We start from the raw sequence: 23,487 nt of genomic DNA on the forward strand, positions 1-23,487 counted from the left end.
TCTGTCGTCTCAGAGGCATCCCTGACCGGGGTCCATTGGCACCCATCTATATTTCACCCTTCACTTCGCTTCTAACAGAGCCCCTGTAGCTCCCTGATCTTAATTACTGATCACTGCCCTCCCCCACACACCCCCTAACGCTGGCCCGGGCAATGCCACAGCCACGCTTGGAGATGAGGCCGGTCCGCACTGACGCCTGCTCTAAGGGTAAAATGTACACACACAGAAGAGGGTAGGATATGTCATTCACAATTGCTTGTATATGCTGAAATAATATTTTGGATATATTGGGTTAAACAAAAAGTATTGTTTTTATACGCTTGTTTCTTTTTGCTCTTTTTGTGTCTCCTAGCTAATGTAGTTACGCAAGTGTTCGCCTTATGTCTCCATCAGGTAGGGGTTCTACTACCTGGAGTCCCTGGCCCCCGGCTCCCCTGCCCATGCTCCGTCTACAGGCCCCAGACCCTCTGGCCAGGGAGAAGCCCCAGAAAGGTGTGCCAGCTGAATAAATAAATGAGTTGTGAGAAAGAGAACCCGATGAGCTTTTCCTAAATAAAGGTTAATTCATTTATGTTTGGCAAAGAAGTTCCCCGAGGACGGGGCGCACACGAGGTCTTCCTTCGTCTGCCTCGGAAACTGCAGCCTTGTGAGCCGGGGGACTCCTAGACGCGGACAGCCGAGGTGGGGGCCGAGAGACGCCCCTTCCCCCTTTCAGACCAGGAGACAGAGCTCGGGGTTACAAGCATCGCCGGCCTCGAGGAGGTGAAACCTTCTGCGAGACTGGGGTGAGTCGGGTTGAGGAGCGCGCGAGTGGGAAAACGGGACTCGGAGAAGAGGGCCGGGAGTGGGAAAGAGTGAGCCGCGTCGGGCGGGTAGAGAAGCGAGAGGAGGGGCAGGATTGGGGGAGGGGCGGTACTAGGGCGGAGGACAGGGGCGGGCGGAGGGGCGGGGCGGAAGAGGAGGAGCCAGGCGGGCGGGGGCGGGACGATCCGGGGCGGCCCAGGGATAAAGACTCGGCGGCTGGCCGGGCTGTGCTGCTGTCACCGGATCGCTCTTCGGCTGCAGCTCCGTCCGCCTCCGAGAGATCATGGCCGGATCCCCGCGCACCCCGCTGCTTCTGCTGGCCGCCCTGGCCCTCGCCCTGGCCCTGGCCGTGAGCCCTGCGGCCGGGCAGGGCCCCAGAAAGAAGGGCATGGTGGGCGGCCTGATGGAGGCGGACGTCAACGAGAAGGGCGTACAGGAGGCGCTGTCCTTTGCCATCAGCGAGTACAACAAGCAAAGCAACGACGCCTACCAGAGCCGCGCGGTGCGCGTAGTGCGCGCCTTCAAGCAGGTGCGTCCTGTCTGGGAGGGGGCGCGGGGCCCGGGGTGCAGGGGCCGGGGAGGGAGCGCAGAGCCCCGGGTGCAGGGGCCGGGATGCGGGGGCCGGGGAGGGGGCGCGGAGTCCCGGGTGCAGGGGCCGTGGGCGCCGGGCCAGGCTACAAGTCAGGGGCGCCGGGGCCGGGCGGCCCTGAATGCGGGAGGCCGGCCCCCGAGAGGGCGTGGCCTGCGCGGTCACCAGCCCCGCCCCCCAGCCCCACCAGCTCTCGGGAGGGCAGCCCCCAGCCCCTTGAGGCCCCGGGGATCGCGAAGGACGCGGACGGACTTCTCACCCTGGCGCAGCCCCCGGCCTTTAACGGCGCCCGCAGCCCTTCGCGGGACCGGCCGGCCCTCTGGGTCGACGCTGGGGTCAGGGCCCAGCCTCCTGGGACCCGGGGGCTTGGCGCAAGATGTCAACTAAATGACCACAGGCGAGGGAAAAACAGACCCACACCTGTCTGCCCTCCTGGCTCTGCCACTGAATGCCCTTAAGCACTTTTTCCTTTTAACTTTTTGTTTTGACATAATTTCAGACTTACAAAACAGTAGCAAAAATAGCACATAGAATCACTGTAGATTCTTCACCCAGATTCTTCAAACGTTAAAAAGTTGCCATAGTTGCTTGATCCACCTGATCCCCACGTACATGTGTGTAGGGATGTATATATGCATTTATTTTTCTGAACCCTTTGAAGGTAAACACTTTTGTGTATATTTCCTAAAAACAAGGGCGTTTTCTTCCATAACCGCAATACAGTTTTGAAAATCAGGACTCTTTAATACACAGGCCTTATTCAGATGCCACTGATCATCCCACTGTGTCCTTTATAGCCAAGGACACTCCCAGGCCACACGATGCAGCCACTGTCCTGCAGCCCCTTTTACTCTGGAGCAGCCCCTGGGCTGTCTCATGACCTTGGCGTTGTTTCTGAAGGGTCCAGCCAGTTGGGGCTCAGACTGTCGGTGGGTTTGGGCTGGCCTGATGTTTCCTCGAGATGAGCGAGCCTCGGGTCACACAGAAGAGGCATGCTCCGCTCTGAGCCTCCTGTCAGCAGATGCCACTAAACGTACCTGGCCACCATGTTGTCGTGTAGTGGCGTTGGGGACAGACACTCTGAACTTCCTCCAGACCACCCGGAGGTTATCAGCAAACAGACAAGTCCGTGAGTTGGCCCGTGGTGTCCAGTGTGTCCCAGAGCAGGGGGTCTGGCATAAGAATACAAAGCTTCCTGGACCGTCACTTCCACCTGCAGGTCACACCCATGCAAGCAGCCTCCGGGCTGTGACATCTCACTCCCACCCTGAGATGGGCACACGGTCGCTGACAGACTGACCTCTGCCTCTGCCAGCCTGCCTGGGGTTCTGGCCAGATAAGGAGCCCATTGTCAGAGTTGAGAAGAGGGCAGGAGGGAGAGTTAGGACGGGCTACAGGGCCTTGCGCTGGTCCTTGAAGGAAGGCTAGAATTTAGACCATCCGGCCTGCGTCCCATTGGAGAGCAGGACGCAGCCACACAGCACCGAGAGTGTGGTCCTGCATGCCAGCCATAGGGCTCCCTGCCACCTTCTCTTGAAACTTCAGAAGATGGGTCAAGACCAGACCCATTTCTCCTCCTGCAGCAGTGGGCTGGTGCTGTCCCCTTTGGATAGGACCTGCTCTCCCCGCTCACCGGGTCCCCTCCAGCCTGCTCCTCTCCAGTGTGACACTAGCTCACTGGCCGCATGGGGAAGCTGACAGCAGAGGGATCATGGTTCTACCCAGGTGGGGTCTGGTGCCTGGTCCCTGGCCCCTCATTCCGTGTTTCTCCAGGTTCTAACGAGGCATGTCTGGGATGCCCGTGTGAAGCCAGAGTTCACTTCTATTCTGTAATCTCAAGTGTAAAAGGCACGCAATATATGACACACGAGAAATATTCCCGTCAAAAATCACACCTAAGAGGAAGGCATTCCAGGCAGTCTTTTATTGGCCTAAACGTCCGCGAACGTGAAGCTCTCATTTTCTCCTCTTCCGGGAGGGAATAAATAAACCTGGGCTACATGCAGGGAATGGGATGCTGTGGGCTCCACCCTGGGGACTGGAGTTCAGCGTAAGCGTAATCACCAGGCAACAGCCTTCCTGCGGATGCAGTGTGGACTCTGAGACAGGGCCACCACCTTGCGCTCAGTCCCCTGCCTGGCTCTGGGCGCTGGCCAGTTGCTTGCCTGTACCCTGGCTGGCTCCTCGGAGCTATGCCTTCTGTTCCTGGACCCAGTTAGGGTGTTGGTCCCTGGCTTCCCCCTCTGTGTCCCTGTGGGAGATGGCTTGTTGGAGCAGCTGGTAAACAAGTTCTGGGGAGGGCCTGGGGCGCAGCGGCCGTCAGGAGGCGGCTGTGCTTCCTGGGTGTGGCTCTGGCAGCCTGTGGACGCGAGGAGCGTTGGGAAGAAGGTAACCACGTGTGTGCAGCCGGCAGGTGTTGTAAGCGTGTGTGCTCTCTGCATGTCCAGGTTGTGTCCGGGATGAACTACTTCTTGGATGTGGAGGTTGGCCGAACCACGTGTACAAAGTCCCAGGCCAACTTGGACAACTGTCCCTTCCATGACCAGCCACACCTGAAAAAGGTACGTGCCTGATGGGAGCAGGGGTTGGGGGTGCCCATGGGGGCGCATCGCGGGTGCCTGCCGGGGCTGTGAGGGGAAGGGTATGTGTGTGCACGTGACTGCTCTGGATTTATGGGGTTTTAGCCGGGGAATTGGGGCACCGTCTGCTTTGGGGATTGTTGCCTGCGGGATGGAGGACCCAGCTGCGGGTGTTTGCTGGGAAGGGAGAAAGGGCCCTTTAATCCCAGCCTCGCGCCCCCATCCCCGGGCAGATTAGAGGGAATTGGAGGCCTGTAACCGGCCCACCATGCCACCTGCTCACCAAAGGCCAGACTGTCCTGGGGGCTTGGCTGGTTCTCAGGGGTCTCGGCCTCGGGCAGGGCTGCACTCCTTTGTCACCCCTCCCGGACCCCACCTCTGCAGGAGGTTTCCTGGACCTGGCTCCCAGCCCCTGGGTCCTCCCCTCTGGTTCTGTCTCAGTGCCAGCCCGCTGGGGGAGGGGGCTGGGGCCAGTGCACTTTCCTCTTTAACTGTAACCCTGACCGACCATCCCTCTCTTCCCTTTCGCAGCAAAAGCTGTGTGCCTTCCAGGTTTACATTGTCCCCTGGATGAACATCATCTCCCTGGAGAAGTTCAGCTGCCAGGATGAATAGGGGACTGGGCATCAGGCAGGCCGCTGACCGCCTCTCACTCACACCCCCCCCAGAGCGCTCACACCTCCCTCTGATGGGTGACCTGCCTGGTGGATGTGCCCTCCATGTGCCATCCCAGCAGACACACACAGAAGGCTCCTTGGGCAGTTGTTGAACTGCTGAGGGGCTCTAACGCATTTCTTTCTTCTAATTGCTTTCCAAGTGAACCAAACGCCCTTGCTCTGCTATTTTACTCAATAAAAAGGTAACAGCAGCTACTGCTTGAGTTGCTCACTGTCTCGGGCGGTGCAGCGGGAAAGTTCTAGGCAGTTACTTTATGGAGGCACCCCGTCTCGTCTCGCTGGCTCTGAGGGCAGGCAATGGGGAGGGGCGGGGAGTGAGCATGGCAGGGGAGCTGGACCTTCAGCTCTGGTACTCCTGATAACTGGACAGTGGAGAGGAGGGGGGACCTAAGCTGCTGACCCCAGAGACTCAGCTGCTGCGTTTGCAAATGAGTCAGACCGTGTGCTGGGGCTGGACAGGAGGCTGGGGAGGTGATGGAGCCTGAGACCTGGGTCACCCTCCGAGGGGCTGTACGTGTGCTGAGCTGATCAGACTCCTGGGATGACTCTCACTGGTCACGTTCCCTAGAAGCAAAATAATGATTTACGTCTACCTCTTTCCACAAACAACTTTGGGTACCTATGAAGAAACAAAGACCAAAAAGTATGTGTAACTGATGGAGCGAGGGAATACTGATCAGAATCAAGGTCAAACAAGGTCGGAATTGGAAATTCAATAGAACGAGAGCAGGCCTTCTCTGATACATTTCGGGAGCCGTGGAATCTACAAGGATTTTACCGATTTACACCGCTCCTGCTCTTCTCTGGGCTCCTAGATAAAACGGGTCTTAGTGCAGAACTCCACGTAAGGGGTGTAGAACTTAAGACACATAGTGGGCCTTCTTCTTTTCCTAAGGACTGTATAATTAATAGGCGATGTCACCTCTTAGTGTCACCATCGTTCTACAGCAGAGTGGATATTTAGTGCCCCAAGCTGGGAACAACTCCGCTCCCTGCACTGTCCTCACGTTGACCATTCGCTCCCGAGGGTGACGCTTCCTCTGTTCCCAGATGCCCACCATGCTCAGGTCAGCGTTGCCCAGCCCTCCTGTTGTGCTGCAGTGACCACAGAAGGCGAAGTGACAAAGGGAACTCACCCAGATGACTCCAAGGCTGGCATCCCAGGGGCCACAACTGCACCTGCAAAGCTAGAACTGGGACGCCAGGAAGAGGGTGGGGACCGTCCCCTTCCACCTGCTGCCCCCTGACTCACTGGGCCCCGAGGGCTTCCCCCCTCTCCCTGCCGCCCCCCATCTCTGTCTTCACCGAACGCATAGCAGAGCCTTCGCACCCGAGACTTGACTTAACAGAAGGGCTTTGGGATTCAAGGAGTGAGGTGCTGTCTGCAGGCCATGGCACTGGCCAGGTTTGGACCTGGGGCTGGGCCCTGCAGGGGGTCCTGGGACTTGTGGACACAGAAGTGGTGACCTGGGGCAAAGGCCTCCCTGCAGAGACTCTCCTCCTGGGTGCAAAATCTTGCCTTTCCACAAGCAGCCAGCAGCTAGGCTGGTTTCCCATAAACTCATCCCTTTGTGATGCTTCCAACGCCCTGTTCCTCGTGGAAGTCTGGGCAGCTGGGTCCGGGTGTGCTTTGCTTGGCTCACCTGCTTCTCCCACCACCCAGCCCCCACTTCCGCAGCCCACACGGCAGGGTTCAGGTCGGTGCCGCCCCAGGTGAGACAGTGGATGGGACAGCGTGACTGGGAGGCCTCACTGACCAGGAGGTCACCCAGACCGGTGTGTCTCGGTAGGAAGCACAGCCCCTGAAACTTTCATCTGCACAGTTGTACTTTTATGCTTGTTTATTTTAAACGCAAGTATAAGTGTGGTTAAAAAGCAGAATTCAACTGAGTGAATTTGAAGGTCTTGGCTTTATCCAATGGCTCATGAATGTGGCAGCATCTCATGGAGGGACCTGAAGGGCACGCAGAGGAGCCCGAGAGCACGGAAGTTGCTATAGAAAGGAGGGTGGGTGAGGAAGTCAGCCAAAGAAAAGGGTTATTTGGGGCCTAGACATCTTTGGGAGGAAGAGGAGCAGGAAAGGCATGGGTTTTATTGTGCAGGCTGCCTCTTCTTCCTCTGGGGATGCGGAGGCCCCACGTGACAGGTGACCTCATTGTGCTGAGCAGAAAATCCCATGCTGTTAAGATGACATTTCTGGGGAAGGTCAAGACTGCTCTTAGGTGAGGTGTTAAATCTAGGTTTTGTATCCTGGGCTTTAGCACATGTGACGCCACTGGGGGGGCTGTGTGACGCCACTGGGGGGCTGTGGGTTTTCTCTTTGTGTATAATTGAAGTGACACTATTCATATAAATAGGTTTAGCACAGGGTGTGGCTCTGGATGAACTCTCATTGATCTAACTATATTTTATAGTGGTTTAAAACGTTGACATTCCTTGCATTGAGAGGTGGGGTCCGTAAGCTGCCTCTTCACTCTGGGTGGGCTTGTGACCCCTTCACCCGAAAACTGCAGAAGAAGTGGCCCTGTGACCTTCAAGCTGCAGAGAAAGCTTCCTTCCCCCAGGTCCCCTCGGACACTTGCCCTGGGGGAAGCCATGTGGAGAGGCCCCCTGGGGTGCCCACCGGACGGCCCCAGAGGAGCTCCCGGCCAAAGCCGGCATCACCGGCCACCAGGTGAGTGGGCCACCATGGATGTCCAGCCCACCTGGACATCCAGCCCCGGCTGTCACCTGATTGCAGTCACGTGACAGCCCCAAGCAAGAGACAATGGCTGTTGTACCGCACCTCCTAGTGTTCGAGGGATGTGTCACATGGCGGTGGGTCTGGGGCAGGTGCGTGTGGAGAGCACACAGGCACAGAAGGGGTGATGCCCAGGGAGGCTGGGTGAATGTCCCACTGGCCACGTGACCTCCAGCTCCCGCTGTGTTGAGCCTCAGGTGTCGTTCTGGGGTGGAGGGAGGGGCAGTAGAGCTCCTTCCTTATGGGGTCGCGGGAATCCCGTGTGTTCATGTCTGTAAACACCTAGAACAGCGCACAACACATGAAGCCACTGAAGTTTGTCACATAAGTGCATCTCATGTCTCCAGTCAGAATGTCAACAGACTTTAGTTTTAGGTGGTGTCTTACAAGAGTCTAATGTCATTTTTTCAAATGAGGTGATTAGCCTTTCTTCTTCCAGTGAATTTTCCAAGAACTGCTTCAAAAGATGAGGCTTTTCGTTCCCGCAGCATAGGGGGTCACTTTCTGTATCTCAGTGCTAAATCTAGCTGGGTTCATTTTTCTGTGCCAACTACTCCATTTTAATACAATGTTTTCATATCCACTGGGTAAGAGCCATCCTCTTTATTCTTTTCTAAATTTTATTTCCAAATATATTTATTTATTTCTAAATATGTTATTTTTTTTTTTTTTTTTTTTTCTAACATGTTCTGATCCTCTCTCGTGACTCTGGGCAGCGGCCACAGCTCCCCGTCAGCCTGGTGAACACGAGGGTGAACAACCGACACACTTACAACCATTCTGGACCCAGACAACCACTCTGTTTTTCACTTTCAGTACCGTATTCAATAAATTACATGAGAGAGTCAACACTTCATTATAAAATAGGCTTTGTGTTAGATGGTTTTGCCCAACTGCAGGCTAATGTAAGTATTCTGAGCACAATTAAGGTGGGCCAGGCTAAACTCCAACGTTTGGTAGGTTAGGCGTATTAGATGCAGTTTTGACTTACGATATTTCAACTTACGATGAGTCTATCAGGCTGTAAGCCCATTGTAAGTTGAGAGGATCTGTATCCCCTTTTTGTGGATCATTTCTTGACTTATTTGATTCTAGCTGGTTTGGGTCATGGAGACTCTGGTTCAGGCATGCTCTCCAAACCATGGGCATTGTTTTGTTTCTAATAATAATTATTGTCTCCCTAATACACTGCAATCTCTTGGAAGTTTTAAATGCATGTGGGCAGCCATGACCAGGTGATAGTCGGTCTCTCGCGGACTAAAAGACGAAAGAGAACAGAGGACATAACCGGCTCCAAGAATACGAGCTTGACATCCTCTCCTGTGAACACCACACTGAGACCCAAGGAGGCAATGGTAACTGAGTCACACTAAGGCCAGTGGTTTTGGTCAAACCTCTGGAGTGGCCAAGAGGATGACCAAGAGGGGGCGGACCGTGGAAATAAATATCTAGGCCCAAGACGGGGCTGCTCCGGCTGAAGATGCCACATCAGCAAACTGAACTTCAAGGTTCTTGTAAATGCTTCACTTGACCAGAAATGCAGAATATCCAGTCAGCCAATCCGCAAATGCCAAGCCAACTCTGGCTCCACGCTTATTTCCTTGTTCCTTGATCTTTCTAAACAAGATCAGATATGCAACCCCCGCCAATCATGCCCTGTCTCCACATTGCTGCTTCCGACACTCTATAAACTCGCTCTTGACCAAAATCCCTCGAGAAGAATGTGCCACTGTACTCCCCCAACCCATGAATTATTTTCCCTTGAATAAAGGGCATCAAACTCGTTCCTAAATTGTTTTAATTTTGTCATTTGACAATCCTGTCAAGAAATAGGAAAGACAACCCACAGAATGGAAGAAAACATTTGTAAATCATATATCTGATACGGAACGTGTATCCAGAATTCATAAAGAACTCTTACAACTCAATAAGAAGACAACTAACCCATCTTTAAATAAACAAATAAACCCCAATTTTAAAAATTAAAAAATAACATGAAATTTTTAAAAAAACAAATAACTCAATTTAAAGATCCCAAAAGATCTGAACAGACATGTCTCCAAAGAAGACATGCAAATGGCCAATAAGCACATGAAAAATGCTCATCGTTAGCCACTAGGGAAACGCAAATCAAAATCAAACTGAGAGACCACTTCACACCCACTACATGGTTATAAGAAGAAAGACAAACAATAACAAATTAGAATCCTCATATATTGCTGGTGGAGATTAAAATGGTGCAACTGCAAAAGGTTAAATGTAGAGTTCCACATCACCCAGCAATTCTTCTCCTCTGTTGATACTGATATAAATGAAAACATGACCATAAAAAACTTATACGTGAATTCTTATAGCAGCATTATTCATAGTTTCAAAAAATAGAAAAAAAAAAACCAAATGTCTGTCAATTGATGAACGAGTAAACAAAATGTAATATATCTACACAACAGAATATGTTGGGCAATAAAAAGAAGGATGTACTGCTCTATGCTACCACATGGATGAACTCTGAAAACATTATGCTATTTGAAAAAACTCAGCAACAAAAAGACCACATATTATATGATTCTGTTTATGTTAAATGGCCAAAAGAGGCAAATTTATGGAGACAGAATGTAAACTAGTGGTTGCCCAGGGCTGGGGGTGGCAGAGGGGTGGGAAGTGACTGTTACGGGTAGGGGGTGGCTTTGGGGGATAATGAAAATGTTCTAAAATTAGATTGTGGAGATAGTTGCACAATTCTGTGAATATACTAAGAACCACTGAACACATTAAATGGTTGAATTGTGTGGTTTGTGAATTATATCTGAATAAAGTTGTTTTTAAAAAATTCATCCCAAAGCTACAATTGACCCAAACCAAATGTTTCCTGCCTGTTCTCTTTCCCATCCCAAATAATTTCCGGCCACATTTCCAAGCCTCAACAAAATTAAATGAGTACAATCAAACAATTGTACTCTAATGACAAGCCAACATAGACATTTCCAGCCCACCTGACCCCTATTATCTCATTCCCAGGAAAAATCAAATTCAAGATTAACTCCTCTTGCAAGATGAAGTCCTAAGAAATTAAAGTCCAAAGGATTTAAAACCCCAAATAGAATGCTCTTGTTCTTCTGTGAGTTAAAAATCCAAAGTCTTAAGTTACAGTTCACCAAGGATCCTCCCCAAATTTTTATTTGGCTCAGGCTCAGCCAGAATCTCAGCCATTGAGGCTCCTGGTCTTGGTACCTGGGTGAAGTCCAATTTCCTGCAGCAACTAGAGCCCATTTCTCACTCTGATTGGGTGTTGGGGTTTTAAAGCAGCAATTCCCAAAATGTGGTCCTTGGACCAGTAGCAGTAGCAACACCAGCCGGGAATTGGTTAGGAATAAACATTCTTGGGCTCCAGCCCAGCCCTGTTGAATCAGAGTCTGGGGTGGAGCCCAATAATCCATGTTAAGAAACTGTGGCAAGCAGCCCCCTGGCTGGTCCCCCTGATCTCCATCTCCTGGGATTCATGCCCTTGTGTAATCCCTTTCCCCTGAGTATGGGCTGGACTCGGTGACTAGTTTTTAATGAAAGGACCACAGCAGATGTGATGAGGCATCACTGACCAACCTTTCCATAACATCTGTAGACTGTGGCTTCCGCCTCGGGCACTCGATGGCTCACTGTGACCACAGGACACTCAGGCAGCCCCTGGAGAGACTCACAGACGAGGAACCAAGACGTGCCAGCAGCCACATGGAGGGGCTTGGAATCAGCCGCCCACCAGCCAAAGCAGTCAAGCCTCCATCTGAGACGCATCTATGCTGACGGCCTGATGTAACCTCATGGTACCTTGGGCTGGAGGCACCCAGTTTGGCTGCACCTGGATTCCTGGGGCACAGAAACTGTGAGACAATCAATGTTCACTGTTTGAAGTTGCTAATTTGTTGCACAGCAATGGGTAACTAATTCACCAGCCCTCAGGGGTTTCTGAAGCAGGCAAAAGTTGAGAACCACTGCTTCACTGAAGGAATGGTCAGAGACCAACTGAATCAGATTTCTTACTCCTCCCCTTGCCCTTCAGCAAGGATCAGGAAAGTTTTTGATGGTCTTCTGCCCTTTCATTAAGGAGTTCTTTGGTTGCTTGTGGTTTTTTGTTTGGTTGGTTGGGTTTTTTAGTGCCAGAATAAGTCAACACTGCTGTGAATTTAGTTTTTCCCGGAAGCAATCTTGCAATCTCATGAGGTGCAAACTCTGAGGAGGGATGTCGGGGAAAGAGGGAGGGGCACAAAGACGGGGTAGATGGGAAGCCTGAGGGCAAGGCAACACCTTAGGATTTGACTGCAAGGGATTTGAACTCTCTCCCGTGATTATCTTAGACCATTTAGACAGAAAGTCTAAAGGCAAGTGCCACAGATCACTCCCCAAGTGAGCCCTGGCTATTGCTGGCACCGTCCTCCTGCCCCGTCCCCATACCCACATCACTCTGTGGGGTCTCACAGCTTCTTTGCATTCACAGGGATGCAAAAAGCTGAGAACCATTCTTTTCTTTTCTTTTCTTTTTTCAAATTAATGTCAACACACGAGCAACCCCTTCACGCTCCAAGCCACCGTCCAGGCCCCAGGAGCAGGTCACTGTGTCCCAGTTTTCCCAGGGCCTCCCTGTGGCTGGTCTGGTCACGGGTTTACACCACTGCCCTGAACTGGCCAGTATCAGGCTACCTGCCTGATCTCTGACGTGACAGGAGCAGCAGACACACGCAGGCATCGCCCCACCTCTGGTATCTGATGCTCGCGCTTCACTACTGCTAGGGGTCACCTTTGGACTTGAACCACTGTGCGTGGATGCTGGACAGGTAGATCCAAGTCTAATTCTTTAGCCTGCGTTCACGTGGGTGGTGGGAGGCTTAAGAAAGAGGTTCCCTTAGTTGAGAACAGCTGACGGGCCTGAAAAAGTAAAGAAGGTGGAAAATGGATGGAATCAGTTTTTTGTTCCCCCAAAGGGAATGTTATCTCCGCACTGACTTTCCTGTGTGATGTTTCCAAAGTAAGTGCCAGTGCTGGGCATCTGTGGTTGATCCCCGAACAACACGAATTAAAGAAGTGGAAATTTGGCCGAGTTGACGGAACTGCCGCAGGAGACCCAAAACCGAGTCTGAATGGACTCGTTTCAAGGAAAAGCAGCTGGCGTCTCCGCCGGGGTAGCCGTGAAGGCAAAAAAGACACACTTGTCAGATTGGCAGCGTCTAAAGAGACCCTTTTGAAAAGAGCAGCGGTAAACACTGCCCAGAGCTGTCAAAATGAAAAGTCTGCAGGTTTCCGTACAGCGTGAGAAAGTGGCCCCGGGCGGGACAGCCCCAAAGGCCCAGGCAGAGGGGCTCCGGCCACGAGGGAGGAAGGGAGGCGCTTGGCTGGCGGACGATCGCGCGGATCCTCTGCCTGATTTCATCCCAGGATAGAACAAGAGCCCAGGGCTGCTGACTTGGGCGTGGGGCGGGGACGGCGGGGTTCCGGGAGCCCCAGTTCAGCGGGGCTGAAAGGCCACACACCACAGCTGCCTACGCCCGTCATGGGAACCTGACCCCAAGCCATGTGCAGGAAGAGGGGAGGGGCTGGGAAAGCTGAGTACCTGCTGTGGGGTCAGAACACAGGGACTGTACCCTGAGCTCCCCAACACGTGGAATTGGAAGCTGGGAGGGCGAGTTTGGCTGTCAGAGCCTTTCAAAGAGGCAACCATCCTACTCGATTCTCCAGGATGAGTTTTCTTGAGCTCTGATCCCAGCGTGAATCAGACCAAGGCCAAGTAGCAACACCCGCCCCCGTACCTGCGTCCACCCCATCCCGGGGACCTGACAGGCAGTGATGGAGCCTGCAAAGCCCTCCTCTGCTGACCCTGTAACTGAGCAGGACCCCATGGGGCCTTCCCGGTGGGGGTGGGGGGACAGACCCCTCCCCCATATCCTCTGCTTTAGCTCCTCTCCGAAGTACCTAGATAATAGTATTTGATGCAAACTTCCTGAGTTGTTTTGCAGATGTAACCCCCCGCCCCCGCAACAAATGGAAGATGGTCACTGCTTGATGTCCAAGAGCACATAGCCCCAGGCCTCCTGGAGCCTAAGGACTGAGAATGTTAACCCCTGTGACACCGCCCTGCTACCTCACCATCAGCCAATCAGAGAACTGTGCACAGGCTGATCACAGACCTGCAAGCCCCCTCCCTCACCTGGCTTTTAAAAGTGCTTTGCTGAAACCCTTCCCGGGAGCTCGAGGCTTTTTAGGGCATGAGCCACCTGGTGTCCTTGCCTGGCCCTGCAGTAAACCTTTCTCAGCTCCAAATTCCGACATTTCGGTTTGTTTGGCCTCACTGTGCGTAGGGCACACGAACGTGCGTTAACAACCCTACACCCCGTCGCACAGCCCAGAACCCCAGTGCTCACCGCTGGTGACGAGGGTGGTCAGGACCACGCCTGGCTCCCGAGGGACGCTTGTCCCATGACCAGGGAGAAGCATGGGTGGCACAGAATTGCTTGTCAGTGCCTGGCTCTGCCAGGGTCTCTGCGGTGCCATCCACACATTACCTCGTTCATCTCATAACCACCCTCCAGGCAGATGCTGGGTGATTCGAAATCTGTGGTCGTGGAAACAGAAGCTGACTTGAATCAGAAATGTGTCCCCCGGGGCGGCGAGTAGGAAGAAGTGTAAATGAGGCCCCAGCTCAGAGGTGTCAGCCCCGAGGGCCTCCGTGGCCCTGCTTTGCCTCCCCCTGGTCCTGTGCATGGCCCCCACCTCCCCCTGCCGGCTGGACCAGTGGAGGAGGCCTCACAACCTTTGTGGTAACATTTATATTTTTCTTTTTCTTTGTGTCATTTTCAGATGCTGTTGTAGCTCTTCTTTTTCAGTTTAAATTTGCTGGAAGTCTAAATGGCATTCCTTAAGTGAACAAAACTCAAAGTCACGTGATACCTGCGCTAAGCAGGGCGGGGTGGGGCTGGGCCCGCGCAGAGGGGCTGTCCTGGCCCTCCTCCAGCTGATCCTGATACCGTCCAGGGTTCTTGGCCTTCCCCAATCAATAGAAATTGATCAGAGGCCAGACAAGACATTCAGGCACGGCTTTGTTGGGGCCCCCGCTGCAGCAGGGGGGAGTGAAGACAAACAGGTTCCCTTGCTTGCTCGCTCCCTGAGGGGGGGGGGGGGAGCTTGTTCCTTATATGGGGTGAAGGTAGGGGTGTGTCCAAGGGGTCGGGCTGGAGGTGTGGCTCAGGTGGTCTGCCCACCCCTTAGGTGGTGGTGTGTGCAGGGGGCATGCGCAGTACCTTGCTTGTGCTCCAGGATCTTCAAAAGTGGCAGTTGGGTCTTTTGGTCTCTTTGTATCTTTTGTCCCGAATTTGCCCCAACTTTGCATGCATGCAGTTATTTTCAGTCCCATACAGTTTCTTTGTATTTTGTTGCTGGAGGAGAGGTGTGTCCAGGTGCAAGCACTGCAGCAAAAGGTCCCAGGTCCCAGCCTGTCTCATTCCCCGCTGAGAGACTCTACACCCTTATTCTTAAGGGGTAACGGGCTAACAGTTTCTTCTTCTGAAACTTCTTCCTGCTGGACAAGGGCCGTAGACCCTAGCCTACCTAGAGGTGTAGAAGTCCCTTGCTGACTCTTCCAAGGACCTGTAGGGACCTGAGCCACTTTCCACTGGAATGGGCTGAACTCCTTGAGCCATCATGAGCCTTACTTCAAACTGCTGCAGCCTAGAAGACACAACTCAAACGAAAGGTTAAATAAGGGCCATAAAGGAGAAGAACAATAGCCATTAAAGGGCCTAGAAAGGGAAGGAACCAGGTTAAATCCGGGAGGGCTTCCTTAATTGCTGACCAGACAGGGGAGATGTCACCCCTGCCAAGAAGCCGTTCTGCTTGGGTGTATGTTTTTGTTAATCTCAGGGTTAATGTTTAACATGTTTCTCTATTTTTAGAATGGAAGGTCTGGACCTGTTGATCCCAGGTCTCCTTCTTGGACTGAAACGTCTGAGTCACAGGTTTACAACAGTAGGGAAGACAACTGAGCACTAGACGAAATACAGCATAAATCAGTATGACTGAAAAGAAAAGGGTTATAAGAAAATGAAAATCTCCTGCCAGAAGGTTTTTTAAACCTTGTGAGATCCAAGAGAACAAACTAGAGAACCAGTTTTTAACTTCCCCACCCATATCGAATAGCGAGGATTGGTGGTTGTCTGCTGAAGCCAAGTGGCTTGTTGTCGAATTTTCTCAGTGTTCGTTGCTACATGGTATGGGTATCAGGGCTGCTTTCTTTGCCTCCCGATCTGCCCTGTGGTTCCCTTGGGTACTTTGAGAATTTTCCTTTTGATGCCCGTGGCAGTGAATGACTGCTACTAGTTTTGGTTTCTTTGAGCCGCTTCTGTGAGATGTAAAATCTCAGCCCCATATTTTACAGGGGAATTTTTTGCATTTAAAAGTCCTCTTTCTTTCCAGATAGCTGCGTGGGCATGTAAAACAAGGAAGGCATATTTTGAGTCTGTATATATATTTATGATTTCCTTCCCCTAAGGTTAAGCCTCGAGTTAGGGCTATTAGCTCAGCCTTCTGGGCTGAAGGGTTAGGTGGCAAAGGCTTTGCTTCTATAACACTATAATCACTCACAATAGCACACTCTGCCCTCCTGACTCCATCTTTAATGAAACTATTGCCATCAGTAAACCATTCTTCCTCAAGGTTTTCTATGGCCTGGTCTGTTAGGTCAGGCCTACAGGCATAAACCTGGTCAAGGGTTTCAAGGCAAGAATGTGTTAGCTCTGGGCTTTCCGCAGGCATTAGTATAGCTGGGTTGAGTGTGTCACAAGTTTTGAGGGTTACCTCTGGGAAGTCAAGGAGTAAAGCCTGGTACTCAGTTAGGTGGCCTCCAGTTACCCAGTGGTGGCCTTTAATCTCCAGAATCCCTTGTACTTGATGAGGGGTCTGGACTTCCAGCGGCTGTCCAAAGGTAAGCTTGCTAGATTCTTCCACGAATAAAGCAGTGGCAGCTACCGCCCAGAGGCAGCCAGGCCAACCTCAGGTCACAGAATCTAGCTGTTTGGAAAAATAGCCTATAAGCCAAGGAACTTCTAGCTTTTGCACAAGGATCCCCCAGAGCTGTCCCCTGTTTTTCAGCTACGTACAAGATAAACGTTTTTTTTTTTTTTTTAATTAGGGGCACCCAGAACAGGAGCTCTGGTGAGGGCCTGTTTGATATTATAAAAAGCTTTTCCTCATTCCCCAGTCCAAAGTAATGGTTCTGTATCTGGGCCTTTAGTGGCTTCATATAGAGGCTTAGCCATCAGTCCGAATCCTGGAATCCAAATTCTGCAAAATCCTGCCATGCCTAAGTACAAAGATTCTTTTTGTCTTTGGGGCGCTTAGGCATAATATAGCTTCTTTTCTAAGCTTCTTTTCTGTCTGGAGATAACTGTCTACTTCCAGGGTTTATAATAGATCCCAGATATTTAACTTGTTGTTTTGAGATTTGTGCTTTTTTTTGGGAGATTCTGTAGCCCCGGGGCCACAAGGAAATTAAGAACTTCAATGGTGTTCTGATCTGAGGTCTCCACGGTGGGACTTCATGTTCATATGTCATCTACATACTACAGAATGGCCCCTTCTTTTAGGTGTATTTCCCTTAGTTCTTTTCCTAGGGCCTGGGAGAACAAGTATGGGCTGTCCCAAAACCCCTGAGGCAATACGGTCCAGGTATATTGTTGCATTTGGCCTGAGTGGAGGTTAGTCCACTCGAAGGCAAACAGATACTGTGATGGGGGATGAACTGGGGTGCAAAAGAAGGCATCCTTGAGGTCAAACACTGTAAACCATTCGGCAACTCCAGGAATCTGGACTAATATATTAAAAGGATTGGCCACAAGGGAGTGTATGGGGACCACTGCCTCATTTACTGCTCTAAGGTCTTGCACCCTTCAATATTTGGCTTAACAATTTGGCTTAACAATTGGCAGAATAGGGGTATTGCATGGAGACTGACAGGGCATTAAGAGGCCATGTTTTAAGAATTTATCTATGAGGGGTTGCAAACCTTTTTGCTTCCAACTTTATGGGATATTGTCTCTTGTTAGGATAAGTGTCTTCTGGCTTAAGTCTAAATTTTACAGGTTGGGCATTTATAGCCTTCCCAGGGATTCCTTTGTCCTAAACTACAGGGTTTACTGCATGTAGAATATGGCTGGGAATAGGCCCTTGATCTTCCAGCTGATTTGTCTCAGTCAGAGTCAAGAAAAGGGGCTGCTCGGGGCCTCCCAACCAGAGTATGGCTCTGAGGGAGCCCAGAAGGTCTCTTCCAGTGGTGGGGTAGGACACTCAGGCACAACTAAAAAGCCAAGTGAGATCAAATGCTGTTCAAATTGGCAAGTGAGAGGCCCAGTGAAGTAACAGGTGCAAGGCTTTCCGTCGGCACCAGTCACAGTAGAGCTTTTGAAGAGGCCCAGAATGAGAGATCAGGACAGAGTAAGTGGAGCCCGTATCAATTAAAAAATTGATTTCCTTACCTGCCATGTCAAGGACCACCTGCGGCTCCTCGATGAAGATGGACATCTCACTGTGGGGGAGCCGCCAGAATCCCTGGGCCACCTCAGGCGTCTATCATGGCCATCTCGGGAGTGGGAGCCCCCCTTCCCCTTTGGGACTGGGGACAGTCCCACTTCCGATGACCTGTTCTTTTGCAGACTAGGGATGGACCAGGAGGTTCTTTTTGGCACTTTTGGGCCCAGTGGCTGTTTGACTTACATTTGAAGCATTCCCCCTTGCTGGTTTTACCCCCAGGCAGATGGTTAAACTTCCTTGGCCCCCTTGGGTTGTCCTGCGGTTGTAAGACATGGCTGAAAGCTATGGCCATCAGTTTAGCTTGAGCCCTGGCCTGTCTGTTTTTACATCAGGTTCTCTCTTCCTCCTCAGCTTGATCTCGTTTATTAAATACCTCAAAGGCCACCTCTAGGAGTTGGGGCATGGGGTTTGTGGGCCTAATTGTAACTTTTGGAGTTTCTGCCTAATATCAGGGGTAGACTGGCTGATAAAATGTTTTCCCAGCAGGGATTGACCCTTAGGAGTAGATGGATCAATGTTAGTAAATTTTCTAAAAGGCTTCACAAGCCGTCCCTGAAAGAGGGCTGAATTTTCTTTTTCTTCTTGGGTCACTCCTTTAAACTTTTCATAGTTAACTGACTTTTTGATACACTTTCTCATCCCTTCTAATACACATTGGATCATGTGGTTCCTGGCTTCTGTTTCCTCCTGGGAATTATAATTCCAATGGGGCTCCTGATTTGGGACTGCGTCTCCACCCATAACAAAATGTTCCTGTTGGTCCCTGGCAAGGTGGTCACTGTGCCCTTGGGCTGCTGCCCAAATTCTCTGTTTTTCCTCAGGGGTACAGCAAGTAGATAGGACAATTTGGACACCCTTACAAGTTAAATCAAAGGCCAGAGTTAGGGCTGAAACCCTTCAGCAAACGTACTAGCATCTTCAGAAAACCGGCACAGTCTCTGTTTGCATTGGGCTAAATCAGTTAAAGAGAAGGACACATGTACTCTGTCCCTTCGCCATTTGCCACTTCCCTAAGAGGGCACACTTTTCCTGATCCTGGGTGACAGGAAGTTCCACTACGAGTTACCTGGGAGGGACCAGTCTCTCCCTCCTGGGGTAGTGGAGGGTATAAAGGGACATAGGGAGGCGGAGCGTGGGATTGGTCAGAGGGATCTGAAGAAGTAGGTGGTTCTGGAGAAGCAGGGGAAACTTGGTTTCCCCCCTGAGAATTGGGAAAGGTTAGAAGGGGATCATCTAAAATGATAAGAGTGCTTTCTGATTCCCCAGGCTTTTGATTACATAAGCTGCTTAGAGCGGGATTTTGGTAAAGGACCATGAACATACCCTTGAACATAGGGAACCTCAGTTCATTTTCTCATCTTGTGACAGTAAAGATCCAATTGCAAGATGGTATTGTAACTTAGAGACCCATTTTCAGGCCATTTTTCTCCATCATCCCAACTTATGTAAAGGCCAGGCAGTGTTACGGTAGAATTTAAGTTTTTCCCTTTTCAGCCTATTTTTAATTTCCAATTTTTAAGGATACATTCCAGAGGTGTCTCTTCTGGCTTAGAATAGGATCCTCCCATGTTGAGTAAACTGCAACCGAGAGCGCTCCTGGAGATAGAGTCCAGTGTCCCAGAGACACTTTACTAGGAGGCTTTTGTCGGAAGGGGATCGGAGTGGCCTCTGAATTCCCTTCTTACCTAATAGGATGTTGAGCATCCTCTACTCTCCCATCAATTCCTAACCAGACGTCTCTCTGGTAGACCCAGTCCCTCGTGCGAGGGGTCCCCAATAGGGGACATTTGAACCAATGCCAGTGCATTGCCAGGGCTCTCCTTGAGGGGGATCTGTTGTCTATAAAGCTTATGCCCTATAACAATTTTCCCTACGTTGGGGTGTATTCCTCGAGATTGAGCATCTATAAAGCCTAGGATGTGGGCTGCTTGGACCAGCCCAGTAGGGAGTCTGTAACAAGGTATGGGCTGCCAAGGCCTGGAGTGAAGGAGGTCCTAGAGGTGCAAAAAGGAACTCCTAGAGGAATTGGAGTTGGGCACAATGGAAAATGCCACGGGGTGTCAGGACCTGAGGGCCTAGAGGTGGGGGTATTCCCACAGGGGATTTTTTTGGACGTAGAGTAAGGTGCGAGACTAGACAGCAGGAGAACCCAAAACCGTTTCCCCTATCTGTTTAGCGGCTGTGATAAAATTGGGGAGAGCCTGATGATTCCATCTGACATAGGCAACAGCGAGTTTGGACAATGTTTCCCATGTAATTTAACATACCAAACGGACCCAATTAGTTTAGGATCTCTCTCTCTCTCTCTTTCTATTTTAAAATATTTATTTATTTATTTATTTTGGCTGCACTGGGTCTTAGTTGTGGCACACAGGATCTTTGTTGCGGCATGCGGACTGCTTAGTTGTAGCTTGCTGACGCTTAGTTGCAGCATGTGAACTTCTTAGTCGTGGCATGCAAACTCTTAGTTGTGGCATGCATGCGGGATCTAGTTCCCCAACCAGGGGTCGAACCTGGGCCCCCTGCATTGGGAGCACGGAGTCTTACCCACTGGACCACCAGGGAAGTCCCAGGATCTCTCTTTAGGATCTGTCTCAAAGGGCTCCAGGGGCCCTTTGTAGCACCCCAAAGTTAGTTGGAGGTCAAAGGAACTTTAGTTAGAATTTGATATTTGGGAAGTCTGTCAAAAATCTCGAAAAGTTTTAAAACACCTGGTCGGATAGAATCATAAGTCTCTGTGAAACAATTATTCCTTGAGCTAAGGTGAAAAAACAGATTTCAAAAATAAATACAGATCACTTAGAGGCACAGAGACTCACAAAATCTGGTATCGAAAGCAGCATTCCAGGAAAACTTTGTTCTCTTATGAGAGAGAAACCAAATCCAGTCTTGCATCAGCCTACTCCTAATAAAATCCATTTACCTAATTAAATTTAATCCAACCTTAGAAAACCCTGACCACATACAAAATTCTTTTCTCAATATTCCTCTTCCGCAAACCTTCAGCAACTTTCTGTAGCCATATTTTGTCCCTTATTCTCTTCCCATTCAGCAATAGCCAGCTCTAGGACAAAATCATCCTTTTTCCTTTAACAAAATATATTTCCATTCCTCATACTTTCTTTTTTGAAAACACACATCCTACTTTCCTTAAGCAACCATGAACTGTCTTTTTCATTAGCATGCTATAGATCGGTAGAGAACATCTCAAGGTGGCACCAAACAGCTTTAGTTTATCTCTCATAAGAAGACAAAAGTAGGCAAATTTATACCTGTTTAGCAATTAATGTTCCAATATTTTACCTAATTTGAAATGGCCCAAATACTCAATGAATTTTTATCATTTAACTTAATTTAGTTTCAGTTTACCAAGATTTGGAGAGACTGTTTTAGATGGACGCTTCCAGGACATAATTATTCCTATAGAGTTTACCAAAAAGCTCTCATCCCAGTTACATTTACTTAAAAATTTGATCATATCAGGTTATTTCCCTGTTGACAGATTTTATAACAGGAACAATACATCCTTCTGGACTTCCAGTAACCCTAGATACAATGAAAGTATTGTACTTAATGCTGATGACTCTAAAGATGGGTCTGTATTAATTAAATCCACACGCTTAAGCTAGACAAGTTAATTTCTACAGAAACAGAGATCTCACAGTTTTTCCGCTTGAATTTGAAATGGCCCCTTTTTTCCCCTCAGTCTGGGGGACTACAGATGAATCTGGTAATTCCTGAGAGCCCAAGCAGCATAGTTACATTGTAAAAGCAGAGAGAGATGCAAGCCCCTCCAGCTTAGGCAGAAAGAATAGTTACATTGCAAAGGCAGAGGAGAGAGATGCAAGCCCCTTGAGCCCAGGTAGAACAGTTACGTCGCAAGAGCCGACTAGGGAAAATGCGAGCTCGTTTCTTTTCTTTTTGTTCTCTAAAATCCCACTAAGTAACCCAAGGCTGGAGTCTCAGGCAATGTGGGCTGCGTTTGTATTTCAAGGCTTAAATGCTCCACCGTGCCCACAATTTTGGCAGAGACTTGCAGGAGCAGTTGGACAGACAAAACTGAGACAGGCTTGGACCTGGCACCCTTTGCTGCAGTGCTGTAATGCTTGCACCTGGACACACCTCTCCTCCAGCAACAAAATACAAAGAAACGGCATGGGACTAAAACTAACGACGTGCATGCGCAGTTGGGGCAAATTCTGGACAAAGGATACGAGACCAGAAAACCCAACTGCCACGTTTGAAGAGAACAAACAGGGTACTGCACATGCCCCCTGCACACAACACCACCTAAGGGGTGGGCAGACCACCTGAGCCACCCCTCCAGCCTGACCCCTGGACACACCCCTACCCTCACCCCATGTAAGGAACAAGCTCGCCCCCGCTCCGGAAGTGAGTAAGCAGGAGAACCTGTTCTTTGTTCTCGCTCCTGCTTGCTGCAGCAGGGGCCCTAATAAAGCCTTGCCTGAATTTCTTGTCTGGCCTCTGATCAGTTTCTACTGATTAAGGACATGAACCCTGGTCAATAACATATTTTGTGGCCCCCAATGTGGGGCACTTGTCCACTTCTGGGAGAGGATCTGGGCACCTCAGGGACCAGCGAACATTGCTTCCCCGTGGGTGACAAGTGGCCACCTGAACCTCTTGTTTCAGCATCACTACATTTGGTAAGTCTGCCTTCCTGGCCCCTGGGGGCCTCAGTACCCTCATTCAGGCAATGCTTTCCCTCCCCTCCCCCTTTTCCTTTTCCCTCTCCTGAAATCTCTCTACTTGTCTCTGTCCTATCCTTCCAAGAGAGTGGACGTCAGGCAGCTACAGCATCACCCCTCTCAGGTTGTGAGACCTGCTCCCTGTGGCCGGCAGCGGCTCACCTTGACGGGTGACAGGCGGAGGTGGGAGAGGCTCGCCTAACACCGTGCAGACTTTCGTCCAGTGGGCTCTCCCTGACGGCAGATTTATGAGAGTGATAGAGGTTCAAACCTCATATGGCAGAGTGGCTGGAAGTCCGATCATCCCAATATTCTCACCTTTATTTTCCTGCCGCCAAGAGAAGTCCTGTTGGGAACAGGCTGAAGCGGCAGATTTCTATATACTGGTGTATGCGGGGGTGAGAGTCCCATCTGTGGGTTGCTGTCCCACAGACGAGGTACAGCTGGCTTGTTTCCGGGCTTGGTCACCCCGGTGGGCAGTGGACAGCGTCCTCCCTCCTTCACTGGCCCTTCCGGAAGCGTGCAGCTTGGTGCCTGAATAGACACCCACAGAGGGGCAGGTTGAAATGGCAATCTCTCTCTTTCTGTCTCTTTCTCTTTTTTCAGTCTTTTCTATCCCTCCTCCCTTTACCTCTCCCTTGGTCCTCATACCTGCACTCCCATCGCCTTCACCCTAAAAACTTCTTATTTGTGTCTTTAAGTTTTGTGATTGGTATCTTTGTTTGTGATGTAGTTCTGTCTGTCCAACTGCTCCTGCAAGTCTCTGTCAACACTGTGGGCAGTGGAACATTTAAGCCTTGAAATAGAAACAGCCCACATTGCC

The 23,487-nt window shown here is 50.6% G+C and overlaps 2 protein-coding genes across 2 annotated transcripts in view; both read left to right on the plus strand.

The window, feature by feature from the left end:
- Positions 1-981: 981 nt before the first annotated feature.
- LOC309612706 (cystatin-C-like) lies at positions 982-4,844 on the plus strand. Its single transcript, XM_082358723.1, has 3 exons — positions 982-1,333; positions 3,841-3,954; positions 4,504-4,844. Exons 1-3 carry the CDS (start codon positions 1,088-1,090, stop codon positions 4,585-4,587), a joined length of 444 nt encoding a protein of 147 aa, XP_082214849.1. The 5' UTR covers positions 982-1,087; the 3' UTR covers positions 4,588-4,844.
- Positions 4,845-13,536: 8,692 nt separating this feature from the next.
- The window catches only part of LOC309613411 (cystatin-9-like), a 31,481-nt gene continuing 21,530 nt past the window's right edge, over positions 13,537-23,487 (plus strand). Inside the window, exon 1 of the transcript XR_014235711.1 lies at positions 13,537-22,622. The gene's annotated coding sequence lies outside the window, so the exon portion shown is untranslated. The remainder of the gene's footprint in view (positions 22,623-23,487) is intronic.

This window comes from Balaenoptera borealis (genome assembly GCF_965194805.1).
Source record: "Balaenoptera borealis genome assembly, chromosome: 16".
NCBI classification, from domain to species: domain Eukaryota; kingdom Metazoa; phylum Chordata; class Mammalia; order Artiodactyla; family Balaenopteridae; genus Balaenoptera; species Balaenoptera borealis.

Excerpts from the sequence above, each read along its gene's own strand:
- LOC309612706 (XM_082358723.1), top strand. The coding sequence starts at position 1,088 with ATGGCCGGATCCCCGCGCACCCCGCTGCTTCTGCTGGCCGCCCTGGCC. Across the intron at positions 1,334-3,840 it reads TAGTGCGCGCCTTCAAGCAG|GTTGTGTCCGGGATGAACTA; the intron begins GTGCGTCCTGTC and ends CTGCATGTCCAG. Across the intron at positions 3,955-4,503 it reads ACCAGCCACACCTGAAAAAG|CAAAAGCTGTGTGCCTTCCA; the intron begins GTACGTGCCTGA and ends TCCCTTTCGCAG.